Below are 23,699 nucleotides of genomic sequence, written 5' to 3' on the forward strand. Positions count from 1 at the left end.
CTACACAGAACCTGGGACATGTGTGTCAGCCCTAATGTTTAGAATGCACATGCAGTCTCCTCCAGCTCAACACACCAGTCCTCTGATGCTTGTCTACTGTGTCCCAGCTCTTCTACACGCTATTGACCCTTGCTGCTACACAGCCAATTCTAGGATGCTTCTCCTCCCATCCGCTGCTCTTAGGTTGCTTGACCATTGCCGTGGTTCATCAATCCTCACACTTTCCCAGAACTCTGATCCTCCACAGATAGCTGATGACACACTCTGCTGCTCACCTAACCCTCTAATATTTGTCAAGCAAGTGAGTGAGGCCATGTGCCAACAGTATGAAACAATTAGCAGATAATGGAGAAAGTGCTGAAACACTATGCTATTGGCACACTCTCTCCATCATTAGCCTGTTATTTCCATGCTTTTCTGTGACGCTACTAGCATTTATCAGCCTATCTTGTAAAAAATACTAAACATATATAGTACGTGGCATAACAGCATTCTCTTACTTTCGTGGGGTGGCCTTTTCACATGAGCAAAAACAAAGCCAAGCTATAAATAGGTGAAGAGGTCATCTGTATGAAGTGTACGTAAACTCAGTATCCTCCACATCCTTGTAGTGCATCTGAATTATATAACTCCATGCTCTGCCTTTATGAGGAGTAAATGTTCTGTATACATAGCTAGTACAGGAGAAAGAATGGTGAAGCATTCCACTATGGGCCCACAGGACCAATGATTCAGCAAGCCCAAAATCAGTGGACAAAGAAACATGTGTGGGGACAAACAGTCACTGGTTGACAAAAATGTGGGGTTTTCTTCTATACTTTAAAAATACGCAGGCTCTCCTGGCCTGCACAACTGCAGGAGAGATCCAAGCCTGTCTAAATTTATGAGCTAGTCTAATCTCTAAATGTTGCACATGGAGCGAAAATATTTTCATATATTTTATAAAATTTTTATTCCATCTATTGAAAAAACCTACATAGCAACTCTTAGTGGGAAGGTAAATACATTGAGTCATAGATTTTTCTGAGATATGGTACTCTTTTCATTTTGTCTGCTAGAACATGCTAAATATAAATGACTGATTCCGCATGTCCATCTATGCTGTGCATTTCACCTTACAGCACAGTCAAAAGCAAGTCAGCTATGGTGTGTTACTTTGGAGGGATACCCTTCTGTAAAGCTCTTTTGGAACCAATGCTAGTGCACAACCACTACTTTAAAATAGTCCTCAAAAAGATTAATTTTAGATTTTATGTCTTCCCCTCTTGCAACAATACAACTGAAGGTAATTCCTAGGGGCATCCTAATCTTTTAATCTTGTAAAACTTGGCATCAAGTCTCTATGGAAGGATGCATGGTAAAACAGTGCTGCTGCTAAACAACCAGCAAAATAATATTTAAAGCTAGAATTTATTGCTCCAGATTTAACTTGCAGAACCACACTGTTGTGTACAAACCGTTAATCTCCATAGATGCTCAGACATGATTGTCTCCTTGTGTCTAAACACACAAAATACAAGCTGCTATCTGTACAGTTTACAGTACTGAAACACATATATTTGAAAATGAAGTATAGATATGTTACTTTTCAAAGATACATGATTTTATAGCAGGGGTTTACCCAAATTTTTTTTTTTTACAGCCACTTTAAAAATAGACAACAACTTCACTAGTATAGCTAAGTTACATCAAATAAAGATTCAGTGTACTGAATGTGAATAAACTGGCCAATTCCCAGGCTCCCAGATTGTTTACGTTTTGTTTTTGAGGAAACCCCTATACATAAATGAAAATAGTATCTGAGTATATTCTTCAATGGTGGACTAAGCAGTTTCTTAAAACAAGACTTTAGCTTGCCATTCACTTCGGACTGCCTTGAAAATAAGATATACTACTGCTTAAAAGAACCATCGGAATGCTTCAGCGCTGGGAACAGGTGTTCTCTATAAAAAAAAGCAAGAAAACAAGTTAAGCTTTCTTTCTGTGGCATTATAAAATAAGATTTCTTCTTCTTGTTTTTCCTTTATATTTCAGCCATATTTTTTAGTATCTAGATATAACATGATGCCTCACAAAACTCAACAATTAATAGAAACCTCCTGCTTCTAAAAATGTGCCATTTCAGGATTTTATACCTACATACATACACTATGTACTATCTATTTCCTCTTTAATTAAACAATAAAGTCATGGAAATGAAAACATAATTATAAAAATCTAGGATGTATACGCAGGAAAATGGAATAACCATACCATTTTGAAAATGTTTCTGACTATCCACTGACTTATTGGGTGTATGTTTATAGTTGAGTGGCTTTGCAGACACATACTTTGGCAAGACCTTTTTTTAATGTAAGAATAATGAAGACATTGATCTAATGATCACAATGTGCACTGTGAACTGATACACCTGGGTTAATGTCTTGGGAGAATAGGGCAACATTTTCAAACCTAGAGTTGGCTTATCTCATTCTACATTTTGGCACTTAGGCTCTGATCCAACAAAGCGCTAGAGCTTGAACTTTAAGCATGTGAATGGTCCAAGTGACTTCAACAAGAATAGCGACTTGCTTAATGTTGAACACATGAATAAATGCTTTCCTGGATCTGGGCCTTAAATAAAAATGGCTTATTTTCCTGAGGTGTTGAGCACCCACAACTCCCATTGCAGGCAACACTCAGTACTTCTGAAAAGTGCACCACTCTCTTTTAAGTGCCCTAATCAGCCTTTGGATACCCAGCTTTTGGCACCCATGTTTGAACATACAGGGAAGGACTTAAACCATGATCTTGCAAGGTACTGAGTGCCCTCAATTCCCTCTGCATTCAGTGTGGGTTGATGGTGCTCAGCATCCCAAAACATTAAACCATGGGGTCTATTTCTGCTCCTACTATAGCTAATGACTTTACGCTGACTACAGTGAGAGCAAGATCAGACCCTTAAATCATGACATGCCAATTCACATCAGTTATCCCATCCTGCTGTATTTGGTTCATTAAGAAATATCCACATAAGCAAATATCATATCTGAAGAAGTTTAACTAAAAAACGTAATACAGAGTCTTAAGGAAATTGAGATAAATATGTTTGTGTGGAAATAGTTCTTGTAGATTATGTTGAAGCTTTAATTAAAGAATGCCACTGAAAAGAAGCAGTCCTTAAGCTATATTTTTATGGAGGTCCTTTAAATGTTTCCATTCCAAAATACAGCTAACAAATCAGAAACCCAGAAATTTTTATGGACGCAGTGCTAGATGCTTAGAGGCATCGCTAATCAAGTATATCAGTTAAAACATCTTTTCAGAGTTCTATAAAACTGATAATTACCATGGCAAACATTTTATACCATAAAAGTAATCAGTTGTAATAACCAGGCTCAAACAGTATGCAGGTCCTCTTGCAGAAATACTTAAAATTAATCAGTTTAATAAATATAGCAAGGGAATGAAAAGGAAGCAGAATTCCTCTTGTTTTATCTTTATCATTCATTCCCACAGAAATATCAGAGAAGAAAGAATTTCTGCGGTGTAATCAGAATTCTAAACTATTCAATATCCTACTTCTATCTATGAATGTTGAAGTTTAATAAACCATCTGAAAATTAGCTCCCAAAAATGAGTTTGGTTGTTGTATAAATATGCTCTGAATATATGAGTGTTCTTTGTTAGTATGTGCCAAAATAGGTATTGATTATGTCCCCTTTAACAGTTCCTATTCTATTCTGTCACACATGCTCAGTTCTAGGACATGTACCTGTAATGACAAAGCAAAGCAAAGCAAAGCTTCCTTCAAAGGTATACCGAAGAGAGCCGATATGCTTGCTACACCATCCACAGAGTTCTGTGTAGGTTGTAAGATGGCTGCTGATAATATAATTTATAATTTATAAAGATGTTGACTATAAAAGAAGCTTGAGTTTAGAATAATAGCAAGCAACCATATGTCTCATCAACCTCAGAAGAATGGCTAATCACGTATAAGTATTACACTTGCATATTATCTTTGAAAGCGATATTCAAATATTCTACTGTGAATACTTTTTTATATATCTGGGGTTGAGCTGGCCTTTATTTACTTTCTTGCAGCATCAAGTTGAGTTACTCTGTCAGACATTGTCGTATCAACTGGAAGTAAAGATGCAGTGTCTGATTAAAAGGTCAATCAGACCTTTAAATACACAGAATAATATTTCTGAAGGGCAAAGCTGCTGTTTAATATCTGAGCTTCTGAAAAACTACAAGATAAGGTCTTTTGCATCAGTATAGGAAATTATAATTAAACATATATCATATAATTAAATATCTATTGCACTAGCCACTGACCTGGGAATCAGCTGTGACTATTTTAAATCATTAAACCACGCAAAAACAAAACAAAAAATGAGGATTGAATAGATGGATCAAATTAGCTCAAACCCAATTTATGGGATGAAATCCTTTGATTCTTACTCTCAAAACAGACAAGACTACATCCAGGAGAAAAGAGATCTTTCAGCCAGTTTGGTGGCTCAGCACACCAAATCATAAGCTTAAGTGCAATGACCAGCTACCTTCTGGTTATATAAATTCAAGAGTCCCAGCTGGGGAATCAAACTCTTGATGAGATTACAGTGAGTTTCTGAATCTCGGTTATGCTTGCAGGGAATCATTATCCTGAGTGACAGGAAAGACAGATTCCCCTGGAAGTTAGGGGGAGGGGAAAGTAAGGAATAGAATTGGAGTTGATCAGCATTGTTTAAGGCAGCCTTCACTGCTCATGCAGGTGCAAATACTGACAAACAGAAGCCTCGTTCCCAGGAGGGAACTCAAAAACCTGCAGCCCCAGCTTCTCCTAACAGGTAATGCTATAAAGCATGGTGTTCCAGATAATTTATTTCTAAACAGACCTGATATGAAATGACCGTCAAGCTTAAAACTTTCAATTCTGTTTCTCTTTTGGTCAGCTTTAACTAACTAAGGTATTTTCTACATAAGTAAAAGAAGTAGCTCAAACATTTGAAATATTATATTTTAATTGCATTTTTAAAGTCAGTTTCACATAAACGGCCTAGAGAATTACATTTTTGGCCTTAAGATAAGAGAAACACAATCAAATCCCTTTAAATAAACACACACCAAAAAAATAACATTTTAAAAATTATATATATTGGGCCTGTATCTGTTCCCGTGGGCAAAAATGCCCATTAACTTTAGTAGGACCAGGTCCTTTGTACAAATACACACATACACACGCTTCCAATACAGCAAAACAGCAAAATATACTGAAATTACAGACTCTTTAAATTCTTCACCACAGACTCTATTTTAACTTGAACTCAGCTACTTTTTGGGTGTAAGAATTCAGACATTTTAAAAATGTATTCTGTGTACACTGTTGCTGGGGCTGTAGCTCTAATACAGTGTTGCTATACAAGTCCTTGCAGATGCTAGATTACATATTTTTATTATTATTTTATATAGAGAATTAGGGAAACAATTTTGTAGTAGCATATGGAAATAAAAAAAAGAAATGTATTTGAGAAGGGTACATAGTTATGACCTATTTGTAAATTTTAAAGGAAAACCCTTTAAAACACAGTAGCAAATTAAACTCTTGGCTTTTACACACACCCAGACACTTGCAGGCCAGATTCGGAACCCCTTATTCATGCTGAATAGTACATACTGACATGACTAGTACCACTGAAGTAAACACGCCAGGCCATGAGAGGCCCTTATGGGGTGCACAGAGTTTTGGGTGCACACAAGAAGCTGTTTCCCTCACTGGCATGGCCTGTGCAAAGGTCTATCACAGTTAGAGTCCCTGAACTTGGAGGAGTGCATGGACTATTCCCTCAATATGCCGCAAAGGCACAAGTATCATAAATGGAACATAGAGGCCCTTGAGTCCTCTCCTGACCCCAAACAAACTGGTGCAGTGGGCCACCTGCATAGAAAAAAAAAAGCAGGCTAGATCATTCTGCACAGAGCCCTGTGTACTGGGGAGCTCGGGAAAGGAGTGTCTCTCCATGAGGGACATTCCCTCCTGGAAATCCCCAAGTCACTGGTGCAGTTCTGTACTTGGGCCACTGGAGAACTGGCCCAGTGAGACGTATGTAATTACTACCAGACATTAGCACAAGCTGGAGAGTCTGCTGCCGTGTGATGTGTGACTGGAGGGATAAAGAGAAACTAGTCTTCAAGGCCAAGGACAGATGCTCATAATTTCTGCATGGGATGCATTTTGCATCCAATACCAGCCCAAGATGTGGGGCTGACTGCCAGTTACTATTGCCTGAGTAACTAGCTGAGTAGGTTTCTTGTGTATATGAACAGCACAGCATTAGTTCGTTAAAGGACTAATAAACTCTACAGAATCCACAAAACAGCCAGAAAACAGCAGAACGTTGGAGGAGGCCAGGGAGCTCTGTCCAGCCATGTGGCGTCCCCCTTTCCTATTCCACTAAGCCAGACCTATTACCTGCAGTGCTGCGAGCTGATGGAGGCTTCATTTTACCTGAGGTTCCTCTTTTAAGGCTAATAAAAGATGGCTGCTACTCACCAGGAATGGGTGTAAGTCCATATCCTCCAAAACAAACCCACTCTCTCACAGACTAGCCCTCCTCCCCATGCTACTCTCCTTGGAGCAGATCCAAGAAGAGTAGGGACAACATAGGGATGAATACATGGAGTGAAATTCCTTCTCTCCCTCACACAAAGCCAGAATAAATTACCTTTGTGCAGGAAACTATGCAAGGATTGGGAAGAAGAAACCCTTTCCCAGCCCATCGTGAAGTGCAGGGCAGGTATATAAAGCCATAACCCTTGTGATGCTTTCTGCAAGGATTTGTGGCTCACACCCTCCTAACCTATACACCTCAATGTCCCCTTCAAAGTGGCTAGGTGAAGCTGACATAGAGTTAAGCTGTGCTGTGCACATGTTGTGTGAAGTCCCTATCTGCACCTTCTCTGCAGCCAGTTTGTTCCTCACACGAATATACTTACACATATAGGAGTGGCTTTGGGGTACCTAATAAATGCCAGATTCAACTCACAGAGTTTCTCTGAAATTCTCCCTCAGGCTAGAGAGGTTGGAGAACCATAGAGGAGTGTGTGAACTCCTAACCTTCCATACCCTGGAAATCTGCACAGAAGAGAAACTACAGTCCAGTGGACAAGCTACTTTTCAAGCTACTTCTCTGCCCTGCTCCCAACCCCTCCTGATGGATCTTGCTGAGCTATGCTGCCATTGAACAGGCTAGCTGTGTTGGCACAGAGACAAGTTCTTGTGTCTCAGGTAGGCATGAATACAATTTAGCCATGAATATCCACTGACTAACAGAGGGAGGGGAGGGGGGTTGGTTCCACAGGGAGCTGCTCCTCCCCCTCCAACCCTGGCATCTCCTCACAAAATCCTGCGGAGCCCTAACCCCATAAAAGAGCTTCCATAGGACCTGGACAAAGATGGAAACATGCCATGGAGCTGTCATTCTCCATTTCTGCCAGGATGTGCTTGGTTCTGCTACCTTCCACCAAGAGACCCCCTGTCTTTCTATTTATTGTAAATTATACCATACTGTAACAGACGTCCTCTAACAACCAACTTATGATTGGACTTGTCAGTTAAGTGGGACAAGTACTTCAGGTCAGAAACTCAGATGTGAGCTTGTTTTAACGATCTGAGTTAAAATATCTCTTACCATACCTGAGCCACATTCCTGTCTTCCTTCATACCAAGGATGAGATTTAACATTTATGTTAAAAGTCAATTTTATTTACTTTGAGAGGACATGAATCTTTTTACTGGCAGTTATTTTTCCACTTGCACTGCATATCTTCCATGCTGTATTTGACACAAACCAGATTTAGAACAGACCAGATTAGGAAACTCATTTGACTTTCTCTGCCACCAAGTTCGTACAGCAAAACGTAAACCACTACACTGGATACTACATAGAAATAAAAGCTGAATCATTGATTCAGGACCAGGTTCTAATACCCTAACTCACTTTCAGTATCTTACGCAGTGAGCAGTCCCACAGATTTCAAAGGGGCTATTTGAGGAGTGAAGTACAACTCAAGGCATCAGAACTGGCTGGTGGTAATTACAGAACTAAAGACCTGTCTGTACAGGGCAGATTTCTCCGCTTGTACTCACTGTCAGTAGTAGCCAGTAGCAAGTCGCCCCAATTGAAATAAATGGATCTACTCATGGAGTAAGGTACTTCTCGATGGGAATAAGGATAACAGGATGTGGTCTTTATTTATATTCAGTATTTGACATTATTTGTTTCATATATTCATTTTCTTTTACTTGAATTTACTTGGAAACATCTTTTAAAAGCATGAGATTAAATTTTGGGAAATGTGTAAAGAATTTTAACATTTTAAAAATATCAGTGAATAGTATCACTGTGGAAAACAGTTAGTAAATACAGATCAGTAACTGCATGGAACCAGAACTCGTGGTGAGAAAAATATCAGCTGTGAAATATTAAGGTCCAGGTCGTGGAGTCCCTAATCATGTTGGTGAGCACCTATTACTATGAGTAGTCTCACTGGCTTTCAAGGAGACTACTCACATAAGTAAGATCTCCCCAACATCAATGGGTGCTCCACCATCTGGTCCAAAATCCCTAAGGGCTAGATTGCGCCGTTAAGCAGAGCCTTCTTTGAAGACTGGCATGTATATGTGTCACTCCAAGAAGCAGGAAGAGCTTTGAAAAGGAACAGTTTTGCCCTTCTTCTTCTGGGCTGGGAAATAATTTGCTATAGTCCCTTTCTAGCACACTCGCTCCCTTCTGCCAATTCAGCTCTGCTGGCCAAAAAACTGAGGGTTGGAGCCAAGTCTCTGCGTCTCCCCACCCATCTGCTCATGAGGGGGAGTAGCAGGCTTGTAGATCCTGCTTTCCCCATTGCCCTGCACCCAGAACAGTGATCTGGAAAGGCTGTGCAAGACGGTGGTGGGGATCTTGCTTCCCTCTATGTTACTGAGCAGCCACGATCTGTCCTTAATTAACAGCTTTCTGTCAAAGGTGAATCAGAAGAAATCAACATCAGAGGAATGTCATTTAAATTTTTTTAATTCTTACGGATTTTCATCTATACCTGAAGTTGAGGACAAAGCTGATCAGCTGCTGAAGACAGCTTCCAAGCTGCTTATGATGACATTATTACTATTTATTTATTATTTAATAAATAGAGCTCAAAGGCCTCAATCAGGATCAGGGATTGTTTCTTGTTTGTTCTGACTGGCCTCTGACACTCTATTTACTTTTTTTCAGGGAAGCAGAAGGAACATATAGAAGCCCTGTAGTAAAGAGAGCTAGGAAAAATGTTAACCTGACCAGAGGAGATATGAATTAGTACCTTCAGGATCACAGTTCAAATTAAAATATGGTAGCATCAAATTTATTTACTTTAGCTCATTTGATATTAAGAACAGTTTAAAATGTAATCATAAAGACTGCATTTGGCTATTTCACATCAACTTAATATAAATATCAAGAAGTTATATTACAAAAAATACTAAAAATCAAAACCACTCATCACCCATTTCCAGCTCTGTCCCTGTTCCCTTCTAAAATATGTCTTGCTATTTCTTCTCATTCTACTCTGCTATGAATTAACAGCTATAAACTCCCTTCTCCCTCCACACACACAGTCTGTCACTATAGTAATTTAATCCCTAGGAACATCATCCATCAGTCCCTATTACTTAGCCCCCCCCCACAGGCATTCTGGTTAACATTCAATCCATTAATAAGAAATCCCTGTTGGTACATCATCCTCTGGAACACGACTTTGCACTCAAGCTTTGACATCTCTTTAATGTCCTCTAGGTTACCTTTTTTCTAAGAAACCTCTATCTCAAGGCATAGATGAGGTATGGTTGTCATCACCAAATCTAAATATATATCTCCTTTCTCTCGACCTGGAACTACACTGCCTTTGAGCAACCCTTGCTCCTCCTTCCCACTCTGCTGAACCTAAAATGATCTAATCAATAGGACTATCATGACCAATTAATCCATTAGGATTTCTCACACTGTGTAAGTAGCAGAGTTAGTCAAAAAATGGTCACAAAACGGCTTCCTTGTTTGCGGCAAAACTGTCAAAAAATGTCAACCAGCTCTAGTAATTAGTTGTGACATCTTCAATTTACGGGAGAAAGGGATTGTTTTTAATCAATGTAGTGATTGTTAAAAGTGCCAGACTGACAGTCCAGAAGCCTGGTGAACTCAACATATCCACAGATCAGGTCCAGCAAGAAGAACAGCAGCACAATCTTCCCGACAGTATTTAACCCAAATTCCTCAACTGGAAGGATCACCTCTAGAGATTAGAAGGTTGTATATCATTTCCAAGGCCATTCAGTCCTTGGCCTCCCTTCTGAGTCCCCTTACAATGACAGTTAACACTCAACTTGGCATGGTTTTGTGAGGTGGCCACCCTCACGGGACTTAGACTTCTAATTCATTTTACAATAGGCCACCAAACAATCATTGGCATGTTACAGTTTATAGGCATCATCATCCTGGGCTGGGCTGAACTGGTGATTTACAGGGGACAAATTTCATATTTCATTACCAATCCCTTCTGTCATCTAGTCCCCCACCCCTCAATCACTGGTGAGTTCACTATTCATATTAATGACCTCTCCAAACATCTTCTTGCCTCTGACTTTTTCCCTCCCTAATACATTTTGTCTTTTTGTCACTGTCATCCACTCAGGAGATCACACCTTCAACATCATCCACTTCCAGCTCCCCTTTTTCATCTCTAGCTCTCTGATGCTGCATCAGGATGATCACTCCTTCCACAAATCCAAAATTGCACTCCTTGAGCCTATACTCTCCTCTAGGAACCTAAAACACACAGGCCAAGCAATGCCCACTCAATGAATCATCTCAGTCCTCTGTTTGCTAGCATCATCTCCCTTCCTCCCATTTATCAGCTTGTCAGTACTAACAACTTCATCATCTCCTTAGCTCCTGATCAGCTTGTCTTCCTCTGACCTTATATAGCTTCCCATGCCTCGTGCTCACCCTGGTACCCAGATCATCTCCACTGGAAAAAGAAGTTGAATAAACTGGAGTTCACTATCCACGGGGACATGTGGAAGCCCAGTTCCCAACCTTTAAAATCAGCTTCTGGAGTGTGTGAAGACTGAGTGTCTCTTGTCAATCATCATCCAGGGTCTTGGGAATTCAGTGTCAATCCAAATCCCTTTTCCATTCTGACACTTCTCCCTGCAAACCTTCTCCACTGAGGTGGTGTTTGCTACCATCTTTCTTTTGAAAATCTAAGGCCATGTCTACACTAGTGAGCTTACAGTGGCACAGCTGTACTGATGCAGTCATGCCGCTGTAAGATGGCTCGTGCAGCAACATAATTAAACCACCTAAAAAGTGACATAATTACACCACCCCTGAGCAACAGAAGTTTTTCCCACATAAGGGGTAGTGTAGATGTGGCCTAAATGTTGTATCACTTCATCACTACTTTTAGCTCAACCACCTTTTCCTCTCTCCACCCTACAACCTGGTACCCCTTCCACAGCACTTTTAATAGCCACTGCTGTCCCAGTTATAACCATCACTGGTCTATGAACAAAACCACCTCCACAGTAGATCCCGCACCCACCCCCCCAAAAAAAGGCTGTCATCATCTCCCCCTTTGCATATATTAGCATAATTTACCATTGACTCCACTGGAGATTTTATTCCGGCTCTGAAAGCTGCAGACTACCCCACCACCACACACCAGAAAAGGTCTCATTTGACCCTTCCTTATTCACTCCCTCCCTTTCTCTCAGCAAAGTCATGGAGAGAGCAGGAACCTCTGAGCTCTTTCAGCATCTTTCCCAGCACACACTCTTTGACTGCTTTCAGTCTGGTTTTTAACCTTTTCACCATCTCTAAGAATGTGCCTCTTTGGGCAGTTTACGATAAACGCTCTGCCCCTAACCACAAATTCCTCTTTCTTCTTACACTGTTTGATCTCAATGTAGCTTTCAGTATTATCAATAATTTTGCCCTTCTTTAAACCATGATCATCTCCAGCACTGTCCTCCCCTGGTTGAACGGTCTCTGGGCTGTCAGACTGCCACTTTCCCCATCAAGACCTTGCAGATCAACTCTCCATCTCACTTAATTCACTGGCCTATCTTGACTCTGTCAGCCCCTGGCTTTACCATAATGTTCTGCTGCAGAATACATCAACTACAGCATTGCTCCTCCTGGATGAAAAGTCCCGTTTGTCTCATGTTTTTAATTTTGCTCTTATTTTCCTTAAATCAGATCTGTACTTTGGCCCACAACCAGAGACCTCAAGCATCATACTAGGTACTGATAATATTTTCTGATATTTTGATTGTGTGTATATTTTTCTAATATCAGCTACGAAACATTGCAAGAATTCATCCTTGCCTTGATGCAGCTTCTGCTGAATTTTTTATTCAAGTTTTTGTCACTTCCTGTCCTGACTACAGTAGTTCTCTCCTTTATGGTCCGAATGACCATATTATTTTTCTATAAAAAGTAAGCTTGTATCACTCCTATCTTTTGTGAGCTTCTACTGGCTCTGAATCCAGATCAAACTGTGGATTGTGAGAACTCTGTGTAGCTGTGTTCTACCCTACCTATCTGTCCTCATCTCCACTCTTTTGACTCCAACCTATTTGGAACTCCTTTGTGTCCACTCCCTACAAAATTCACTGTAATTGTCTTGAGTTCATTGTGTTGCCCCCTCCATCTGGAATTCTCTCTCTCTTCCCCACTCTTTAAGCCACTGAATAATTTCCTCCCTCTAAAACCTCTCCGTTCTCCTTACCTTACAAATGGCTCTTTTAATAAGTGTTTTATGATATTGAGTATTAAAGATGCTACATAAAATAAACTGTAACTCACTGCAAGTCAGTATGGAGCTGAAACATGCACTGTCCAGGGACAATAAACAAGGAAGGTTTCTGAAATATTCAGAATTCAGTAATCTCAGTAAAAACACTCAGTAACAGCAGAAAAAAGAAACACTAACCTAGCTAAATAAGCAAGTATTTGACGAGTTTGTTACCCTTTAAGAACAAGGCACAAAGTATGACCTAGACTTGAGCTACTGTAGGTTTTTATAATATTGCACTCATCACTGTAGTATCTGAGCACCTGGTTAAATATTAAGTAACAGTGAAACTTTAGAAAACTGCAAAAATCCAGTAGGCTTAATACATACCTGGCTATGGATTTTTATAGTTTTAAAATAAATTAAGAGGAAGCCTAGGAGTTCCAGGTAGGAGAAAATATTTCCCATAATGTTTGAGAGTAGAAGTTAACAAGCCTGCTGGGATCTTTTTAGCCCCTGCAGAGCTAAGGCTTCAACATTATTAAATGGCTGTCGCATCTGAAGTATGGTGCAACATAACTCAATAAACAACAGAACACATCTGATGCTGAATAGGGGGAGGCTTTAGATTACCCTGCAGAATAATGCAATTTTAGGACAGGTGTTTGCATGTGATGGAACAAGATATGACTGTGAAAAATACAAATGAACCCCAAAAAAGAAAAAATAAGCCACTGTAGCTTGAGTTTCCAAATAGCGGAATAGTGTCAAATGAAACTGTATGTTTCAAAACGTTATTGTTCAGTGTGAGCACTTAAAGGAGAGATTTAAGTGGACAAGAACAAGTGGATAAATTTAATTTTCCCCAAAATATATAGATTACAACAACAGAGAATGCTTTTTGAGGACAAAACTATTCCTCAAAAATAATTGTGCCTATAGGAAAAAATGTCAAAAGCATGTAAGTGACTTAGGAGCCCCATTTTCAATAGCGCTTAAGTCCCATTGAGTCACTTATGAGACTTAGGAACATTTTCAAAAAGTGACTTGGGCATTAGGAGCCTAAGTCACTTAGACACTTTTGAAAATTTTAACCTAACCCTTTAACAACATGTCCTACACAAAGACTATTTAAAATTTAAACCAGTGATTGAACAGATTCTGTATATTTTATTAGATTTTAAGTTGTGAGTTCTAGATTTATCTGCATAGGGATATTTTATTCAGCAAACTTTAAAACCTACGCATTCAGAGTACCAACTTTCCTTTCATTGATACTTTTTTTAGTATAGTTTGACATGGTTTGTTCCCAGTTTTACCGCACTATCAGTATCGTAACGGTCACTATACAACAAATACATTAATGGTAGTACAGCAATTAGTAACTGGCTTTTATCAACTGGAATTATCAAAGTCTCTGAAGCAGACTTTTAAAATATAAATATATATATTTTAAAAGCATTTCCACATACTTGCTATTCATAGTGTGCCAACAGTGAAGTCCTCACTCATTCCTTACTAAAGCAAAACTCCCACTGACCTCAGAAAGAGTTTTGGAAGACTAAGTAATAAATATAAACTGAGTGGGAACTTCAGGATCTGGCCAATGAAAATAAAATATTAATGCTTTATATAAATGCAAATATTTAGACCCTAACTCTGCAACTCTTACACTGAATAAATACTATGGTGACATACTCAGACAAGCAGTCCTATTGACTTAAATGAAACTGCTTGGCAAGCAGGTCATAGCCCACACAATTTAGTTATTTGTATGATCCAAGCATTGGACAAATACATCACTAGATCAAATTTTCAAAAGCACCTAAGTGACTTAGGAGCATACTCCAGTTGACTTCTTTAAGTGCCTAGGTCACTTTAGAAAATGGGGTTTAGTTTCCTAAGACACTTACGCGCTTTTCAAAATTTCACTTACTACGCTTATTTCTGCCAAACAAATATTTGGTCTTATTTACCATATAAATTGTGAACCAATCAGTTCAACCCCACCAAATCAATATGCATTGATTTCAGGGGAGTTACACCCATGTAAAACTGGAAAAATGAAGTGATGAATCAGTCACAATGCTAGATTAAATCCTGGCCCCACTGAAGTCAATGGCAAAACTCCCATTGACTTCAATTGGGCCAAAATGTCACCCATTGTATTTATGTAAGATCGCTGAACCAAATTAAATCTTGACTTAAACAATGTGCAACCTTATTAAAATAAATGGGGTTTCCAAGACTGTAACTTGGGGCTGAATCTGATCCATAATCCTGAGTCATCAGTTGATTAATCTACAATATTTTTAAAAGGTATGCAAAGAAAATTCCATGCACTGAAAATTAAAAAATTGTCATGACTTGTTAATCTCTGATCATTCAGACATTTTACTGATGAACAATACTAGACTAGTTAATACAAATGATTTTTGAGAAAAAGTAGAGTTTTTGGGAAAAAAAAAAGTTTAACCAGGTCTGGCTGTCTGTCTGATTCCCTAAAATTAGGTTCAATTTAGTACCTAATTTTGGTGGTGCTAGATTTCGTTAGTGGTGGTCCATTTCATTTTAAAAAGTATTCAACTATATCCTTCCTGTCTCACACAACACAAAATTCTAGTGCATTTCATCAACAGTAGTCTGTGAATGTCTCCCATCAAAGGTGAACTAAAAATTTGGGGATTTTATTATATTAATAGGTTGAATTGTACACTAATATTTTGTGTGGGTTTTGTTTGGTTTGTATTTCTAAAAATTACATAAAGACAGTAAGAAAATATGAAATTTAATAAAAAGATTAAATACCATCTCTGTTTAAGAAGGTACCAATTCCTCTGCAGTTTTAAAGATCAAGAACCCCTTAGAATTGTTGATCAGTAAAGGGACAGTAAATTGTCTGATCTGGAAAGGTGCTGAATGCTTTCTCCAAGGTCCTCAGTTCACTGGACTCCCATGACTTAATTGAAAGATGAAAACACTTCACACCTTGCAGAACCCCGTCCCATATGTACAACTGCAAATGGCTTCAATGAGATTTCTGAGCAGCTGCAAGATTAAGCCATGTGTCAGCCAAAGTGAGTGAAGATGCCTGCAGCTCTTCCAGACTATACCTTGGAGCAGCAGCAGGCGTCATTATGATGCACACTGTTTCAATGGGACCTCAGCTGGCCAAAAGGAACTAATTATTTAATTCATGTCTATCACACCCATCATTGTAATATCCAGGTGAATGCTACAAAAATTAATTTAAAAAGCTATTGCAAAGTTTCAGCAAAACTGCCTCTGTCTCCTCCACCCACTGACAAGATAAATACCTCTTTGGCTACATGCTCAATTTAAGAAGAAGCAGCAGAAAACAAGAAAACACAGAGAAACAAATGCATCTTGCCCTGTTTCTAAAAAACAAAGAAACAATCAAATAAAATCACCAGATTCTGATTTTAGTACACTGCAAGAAGAAGTGAATTCCAGAGCCAAGAACCCTTCCCTAAGAATGTTCTACCACTTCTCCTAGGAGTTCAGTCATGGAGATGGAAAAACAAGAGCATTGTGGCAGAATGCAACTGCACAACAAGGAAGAAACTGCAAAGTCCCAGACTGGTGAGGGCTTTATGGCTGACAACCAAATTCTTGAAATGAGCCCATAAGAGACTGATGCAATTACTTAGATTGTAAGCTCTTTGGGGCAGCAACTGTCTTTTTGTTCTGTGTTTGTACAGAACTTAGCACAATGGAGTTCTGGTCCATGACTAGGGCTGCTAGGCACTATGCTAACACAAATAGTAACTAATAGTAATAATTAATAATTAATCCAGTGCACAACAGCGAACACAGACAGTGAGCTGATCACTAAACACAGACACTAGTTTGTGCTTCCTTCTGACTTTCCAGTTAGTCATCCTGACATTCACATTAGCTGCCTGTTCCCTCTCAATTTTCCAGTTTTCCTTCACACTAGTGATTCCCATCACAATATGTAACTTAAAGCTAGAAAGATATGAGTAAAAATGCCTCCTCTGAGGCCCCACTAATTGACCCCTACCCACCGAGCTCCATAGTGTTACCTTAAAAATATTCACATTTGCTACCAAAACAAGGAGCAAAAGTGCTGAGGTTGCCCACTGGTCCCCTTTTTCCCTAGTGGCAATGCCATATGCTGCTACATTTTCAGGGTCAAATGCTGCTTCCATTGAAATCAGTGGACCCAATCCTTTTCCCAGTTAACTCAATCTCAAAACCCCCACTGAGTTCAAAGGGAACAGGATTAGGCCCTTAATATTTAAATTTTAATATTAAAAACTTATTTTGAATGGAACATAAGTATGCTTATTTTTTTCAATAGTAACTCAATTAATTAACATGTATCTTTTACAAATAAAGTACGTTACACTGAATATTGTAACACTATGCCCAAGTATGAAAGGTACTTAATGTTGGGCTCAAATCCCACTCTTACTCAGCTGAGTGACTCTGTGCTTGATTTTGATATTCCACTGGTTTAAATCAGCAGTGGTGCAACTGAAATCAACAATGGAGTTACACCAGCATAAAGCTGAGATTAGTGAAATCATAATCAGGCCTATTGACCTCAAAGAGTGAGAAAGGCGCAAAGTAAAATTTGGCTCTTAGTCTTTATAATTTACAGTAAGAGTTATATAAATGTGTACTAATGGGAGGAAAATAAGTAATCTCTCTGGACTAAAAATGGTTATGCCGCTTTAACTGTAAATGTAAATGAACACAGTGCATACATACACAAGTATGCAGAGCGATACATGGCATCAATCTTATTTTCATACATTTATTAATACTATACATAAAATCACCTAGTAATAATAAAATTCTGTTAAAAATACTAGAGCACAGGAATGCTTTTAAGGTAATATAAGAAAAACATGGAAAAATAAAATCAGTTTAAAAAAAGGCTGGAAGGGAAGCATTTAATTAAAAATGTAAGGGTCAGGTAATCTGAAAGCATTAATGAGAATCTGTTTTAAAATCAGTGTACTAACCTTGAGAGTTATATCATATGCCTTCATTGCACCAGGACAAGAACAGATTTAAGGGGAAAAAAGAAAGATGAATTCAGTGGTTTCAACCAATTTACTGACTTTTTTGCATAGTTTTACTTCCAATCTTTAGTCATTTCCATATTTTGGAGACAACATCCTTTATATTTTGCATGTAACTGAAAACCACGATTTCCATATGTATATAATGGAACTTGAACCCTTGATTCTTATTATATTGTCTCAGTAAGGTGCCTACCTAGGCCATAGTGTATCCCCTAAGGAGATCTGTTGATTTACAAAGACCACAAGACAAGCCAGCTTGAGAAGCCAGTTCAGCAAGCAGACTATTCTCACCCACCTGCAACCACTACTGCTGTTTCAGTTCAGTCATGTAGGCCCTGTCACTCTCTGACATGCTTCCAGCTGGTTGCCTTACAACCAGAACAGTGTTGCTGCACATGTGCTTGAGGCAGTCATGCTGTCATTCTTTATTATTTAATTAAAAAAAGAAGAAGAAGAAAGAAGAAAAATGACCAAAAATAGAGAGTTATCCAATTTGGGAACTTTTCCTTTCCTACTGACAAATAACATGCCTGTAAGGGTATTAGCCACACGCCGTGACATGCTTTGTGACTGGATATGACCTACGGAGAATGAACATCTAGTGATATCTCTACAGCTGGAGAGAGAAATCTGCTTCCTTCCAGTCATAATATAGGACCAGAGGTGTGTGTGACAACAAGAGAGAGCAAAAAAGGAGAAAAGCAGCGAAGGCAGGTGGTTATGAAAGTACACAAGTGGCTAATAAAACCATGGTTTTTTTACTAGCCACAGCAGTTAAACAATTTTAATGGGTAGCATTCCATAACATGCCTGAACAGTTTTTAAGGCTGTAGAACACCTTTGTCAGGAGCAAGGAAATTCATGAAATGTGTTTAGAAATGCACACAAACTCATACAAAGGTCTGATAACATATAAACTAGTCTCCTCTGGAAATATCTCACTTTCTGAACAAATCAATAATCCATCGGGATCTATCATTTATCATAAATAATAAATCACAGAGGCATCTTGGTTTACAAGCCTAATGAAAAAGAACTTTTTGCCTAAGTAGTATAACAAAGTTCAACATCGCTGAATGAACAAAGTGCCACTGAAAAAAAGTAATCTCTCTTTAAATTGTGGATCGATATTAAAATTCAGCGTTATCTGTTTATTGCAGAGTGGGTGATTATAAACATTCTTTGAAAACTTTCTACAAATATAACAGAAGTATATTGTTGACCAAAAACAGTAAGTGAAATCAAAAGTTAACAGCTGATGTCTAGCACCAGAAAAAATCCATATAATCTGCTGTATTTCTGTGATTCTGGATTACTTACAAAAAAGCAGCTGAAGAAAATGTAATAAAAAAGGGCTAATAACCAAACTTTCAACAAGGATAGTTCACTCTTGCAAGGAGGAATGAACATGATATTTTGATGGGACTCAATATAGTACAATAAATCATGATGGCAAAATTTTAATATAAAAAAACAAAATTTCCTTCAGTTCAATGGCAATATTAATATCCGTAAGGCTGTATCCATTTATTTGGTGTCAAACAAACTGAAGGGTTGATTTTCTTTAACCCAAGATCCCACCCCTTGTTGGAGAAAACTCCTGCAACCAATGATTTAGAAAATAACCACAAAACACATGCAAACTGGAAAGTTGCAGTTTCTCACTTTGTTGCTATTTTCTGTGACTGCAAATCTTAATCTGTCACCCAATATACACAGTACTCCTCTGTACTAAATCTACCATTCCCCCCAACACCTTCAGACATGTCTGATATGTGCATCTAACCAGCAACACTATAATTTTAATAATGACAAGGGATTACATATGATTACTAGTCTTTCCTCTGTCTTGTTTTCCTTTGTCTAAAAATATCACCTAATAGCCATTTTACATATATTTTTGTATTTTTATCATTGTCTCTTGTACTCAATACATGAACTGAAATTTCCACAACATCATATCTGTCTGTCTTTTGTATGTCTAGCAAACTTGAAAACCTGTCTTTACAGCTTTGTGATATTCAATACATTGTCAGTTCTGAGGACACATTGTAAAAATAAATGTATATACAGTTCCATCAGACATCATTTCAGTCATACCTGTGCTTATTTTTACATCACATTTTAATACACCATAAAAGGATTATGTTGTGAAATGCATTGCCAAAAAGAATTTGTAGCACATTTCACCAAACTATTTAACTCTGTGACTAATTGTCTTTCTTGAATCAAATTGCCATCAGTCACCCTGAAAATAACTAGCTATTACTTTGTTCTGAACTGCTGACCACTAAGAAGTCAGGTGTTCAGCTGCATTCTTTTCCTGTTCTCTCTTCCCCCTCCTCTCCACCAAAAATCAAAGATAATTACCAGTCAGATAGAAAACACAGTAGATAAAGCACAGAGATCTCATAATGGCAACAATTAAGTTAGAAAAAATAAATAAACACCCCATTTGCTTTCAGGTTTAAAAGTGTTTCCCCTCCACCATTGGTTTCATATAAGTAAAAATCTGTTCCATGTCACCAGACAGAACTCTTTAAAATAACAGACAAACACACAGAGATTGTTCACATCAATGTGGATGTGCCCAGCTTGTGCAGAGGTGTTAAAGGAACCTCTTAAAGAAGATTTTAATTCATCATCTGTGATGTTAGTTACTATATGAAACTATAGTGATTTTTCCAGGGACCAAAATAAGAATGTCAAAAGCAGCCTCCCCCCACTTCCTTCACACTCTTATTTCAGAGCATCCCCCACCCTCTGCTTTCAGGGTGGGTTCATACCAGGTGTCAGTGAGGGAAGCCAGTGTCACATGTGCAGGAACCCTTACAACCTGAATGAGGCTTCAGAAAAGGGATGCTGCATCTTGAAGCTAGACAAGAAGCACTGAAGGGGTGGGGGGAGGGGGTTGAGCAGGGACGGAGGGAGGCTGGGGAAAAAGAAATCATCTCCTCTGACCTCTAGCGAAGTGCCAGGTTTTTTCTTTAGCTCTTCACATTTCCTAAATTTGCAGATCTGGTGTCCCGTTTTGCGGTTCCTGCAGCTGCTGCAGACGCCACAGTTGATGAGCCGCTTGCAGGGCACGCAGACCCCACACCTTTTCCTCTTCTTCTTGGCAGGGTTGCCGGCCCCTCCTCCCCCGCCTCCTCCCCCGCCTCCCGCCCCCCCTCCTCCGGCGGCTCCCAGGGAGGAGGAGGACGAGGAGGAGGAGGAATGGCTCTGCGGGCAGTCTGCCAGATTGGCAATTTGAAACGCGCTGTCTGTGACGGCTGCCGAGGCTGCTGCGGGGGAGTGAAGGGCTGTCATGACGATGACCCCTGGAGGTAATGAGATGCCCCCTAAAGCCGGGATAGCGGAAAAAGTCCCCACGCGCTCGGGGAGATTCATTATCTCCGCTTCAGCAGCGCCGCATTTGAGCTTGTTCATGCATTCCCCCGCCAAAGGTCTGCAGTGCTCGGGGGACAAGGTGGAGAGGAAATTATTGTTTGCCATTTGCAACGCGGGCGGCTCGGCGGGCGCGCAGCCGGGCTTGCCCAGCCGCGGGGACTCGTTCCGATGGTGCAGGCTGCTCCGGCCGGCGTGGAGCGAGGCGGCGGCGGCGGCGGCGGCGGAGGAGGGGGAGGATTTCCTGGCACCCCCCGCGCCGCCTGTGACCGTGTTGCCGCCGCCGCCGCCGCTGCCCCAGAGCATGGCGGTGGCGGCGGCGGCCGTGGCGCTATCGCAGTTCCAGGGGGACATGCCGATGCGGGCGGCGGCGGCGGCGGCGGCGCTGGGGAAGATGGGGGTGGTGATGCGGGCGATCTTGGCCGCCTGGGGGAAGGCGCCCCCGTTGGTCTTGTAGAAGGTGGCGAAGGAGCGGTAGCGCTCCATCTCCGAGTTGTAATCCACAAGGCTGTTCAGGGCCCCCTCGGGCAGGTGGTTATCCTTGGGCAGCCCCGGGGCCTCGGGGTTGGGGCCGCTCTCCACGCACACGTTGGTGTTCATGGTGGCAATGGGATGCTGGGGTGGCAGGGGGAGAAAGGGTGGAGGGGGGGGACACCAGTGAGGGGCAGGGTAGGGCAGGGCGGAGGGCCACAGGAGCCGTCGTCTGGATGGGGTCGGGTGCTGGATGGATGGATGGTTGGGGGGGGGTGTTAATCCTCTTTGGGGTACATTTCTGCAGACGGCAAATTGTCAGGCAGCCTCTTCGCTTGCATTCTCCCGGGAACTGTGACAACTAAAATAAAGAAAGTCATTTCCAAAAAGATGTCAAGGCACATGAAACAGTTCACACAGACACACTCCGCAGAGCGTTTGCACCAGAACCAATAAAGCCACGAGCCCACCGCCACTCTCCCGGTCTATCCTGCCTCACCTCCCCCTGAGTAAATGCATTAATAGCTGGGCAGGCCTGGGGAGGAACAGGGGAGGGGTGCTGACAAATGCCAAGGGAAAGGGGCCAGTTGGAGTGCTAAAGACATGCAAACGATGGGTTGAAGGGCTCTAATACCTATAACCAGAGGGCATCTGAACATTATGAAATGTGTGAACAAGTGTTGCCAGGGCATGCAAATGTGAAGTAAAGCAGAAAGCAGCGATGGTCTGAAGAAGCAAATGAACAGGAAATTAGGCTATGAAGTACTGAGAAAGTCCACAATGTATTAGAGAATAAACTGTAAGCAAACACAATACTAAGAGCCTGCCCACATACAAGCTGAACTAAAGAGGCAGGAAAAAATGGGGAGGGGGGAAGAACTACCAGCTGCCACAGTGTCCTTCTGTGTCTGAGGGTCATTAGTTTGAATCCCAGCACAGCTGGTTCTGTTAGGGTCTTAATTCAATGTACCAAGGACAGATCTCAATTGTACAAGCCATTTGGTGGTGGTGGTGCTTGTGGGGTAGAAAGGGTGGTGTTCGGCTTGTTTTTAAAAAATGAAAAAGGAGAGGAGAGAAAAATATTTAAGCCAGGCAATTTTACAGTTTTTGACCTCAGAGCCTGCAGCTGGGCTGAACATCCCCAGTTCCCCTGGAGGCTCTTTTCCATCTCCAAGCCATGGGGGCTGCACAAGACTGTTTAAAAAAAAAAAAAAAAAAAAAAGCACCTCCTGCAGGCATTACAGGAACATACATTGGTTTATAAAAAAGACTCCATCAGGTATATGGTTACCTGCTGAATTAACCATTAGTGGGATTGACAGATTTATTATTATGATTATTATTTAATTTTTAAAAAGTTTAATGCAGGAATAAGGATTTTTGTGCCTTGTATTTCTCATAGGCCAGTCTTATGATGTGGAGCGGGATATTTTAGTTTATAATAGAGAAAAAGCTACTTTCTAAAGACAGAAATAGTGCAATGAAAAACATAACTAAAAACATAATTCTATTATCAGTCTATGTTTTCCAGATTCGTCAGGTGGATACTTATTTTAGACTTATTTCTAATGTTTTTTTAGATTTATATATATATATTGATCAGAAACCTTGAGGGACACCAAATGTGGCCCACTACTGTTTCAGGCTAAAATATGTACAGTTCAAATGGTTATCAATTATAGTAATTAGGATCATAATTACTGAACTTTTTATAGCCCAACTTACCAAGTGCAAAAACTTCATCATCTACTGATGTTATATTCTAAAAACCAGGGTTTACGTAAACAAATCCAGATCATGGTAGAATCAGTCTAGATAAAGAACCTCACCCTTGGCTGGATTAGGAACTAGCAGGCATCTTTCAATCCCAGAAAGACCCTAATCACACATGAATCACCTCTATTTTCACATCAGGAAAAACTGAGACTATTGCTCCCTTCAGGA

The 23,699-nt window shown here is 40.1% G+C and overlaps 1 protein-coding gene across 2 annotated transcripts; it reads right to left on the reverse strand.

The window, feature by feature from the left end:
* Positions 1-228: 228 nt before the first annotated feature.
* Positions 229-21,922, reverse strand: CXXC4 (CXXC finger protein 4). Of its 2 annotated transcripts, XM_074950697.1 has the most exons (3): positions 20,859-21,922; positions 17,835-17,855; positions 229-1,943 (listed from the first exon to the last, which is right to left on the reverse strand). In XM_074950697.1, exons 1-3 carry the CDS (start codon positions 21,882-21,884, stop codon positions 1,899-1,901), a joined length of 1,092 nt encoding a protein of 363 aa, XP_074806798.1. In that variant the 5' UTR covers positions 21,885-21,922; the 3' UTR covers positions 229-1,898. The 2 variants fall into 2 exon arrangements, with proteins under 2 accessions (XP_074806798.1, XP_074806800.1); XM_074950699.1 differs by lacking the exon at positions 17,835-17,855.
* Between the last annotated feature and the right edge of the window lie 1,777 nt (positions 21,923-23,699).

This window comes from Natator depressus, chromosome 4 (assembly GCF_965152275.1).
Source record: "Natator depressus isolate rNatDep1 chromosome 4, rNatDep2.hap1, whole genome shotgun sequence".
Classification (NCBI taxonomy): domain Eukaryota; kingdom Metazoa; phylum Chordata; order Testudines; family Cheloniidae; genus Natator; species Natator depressus.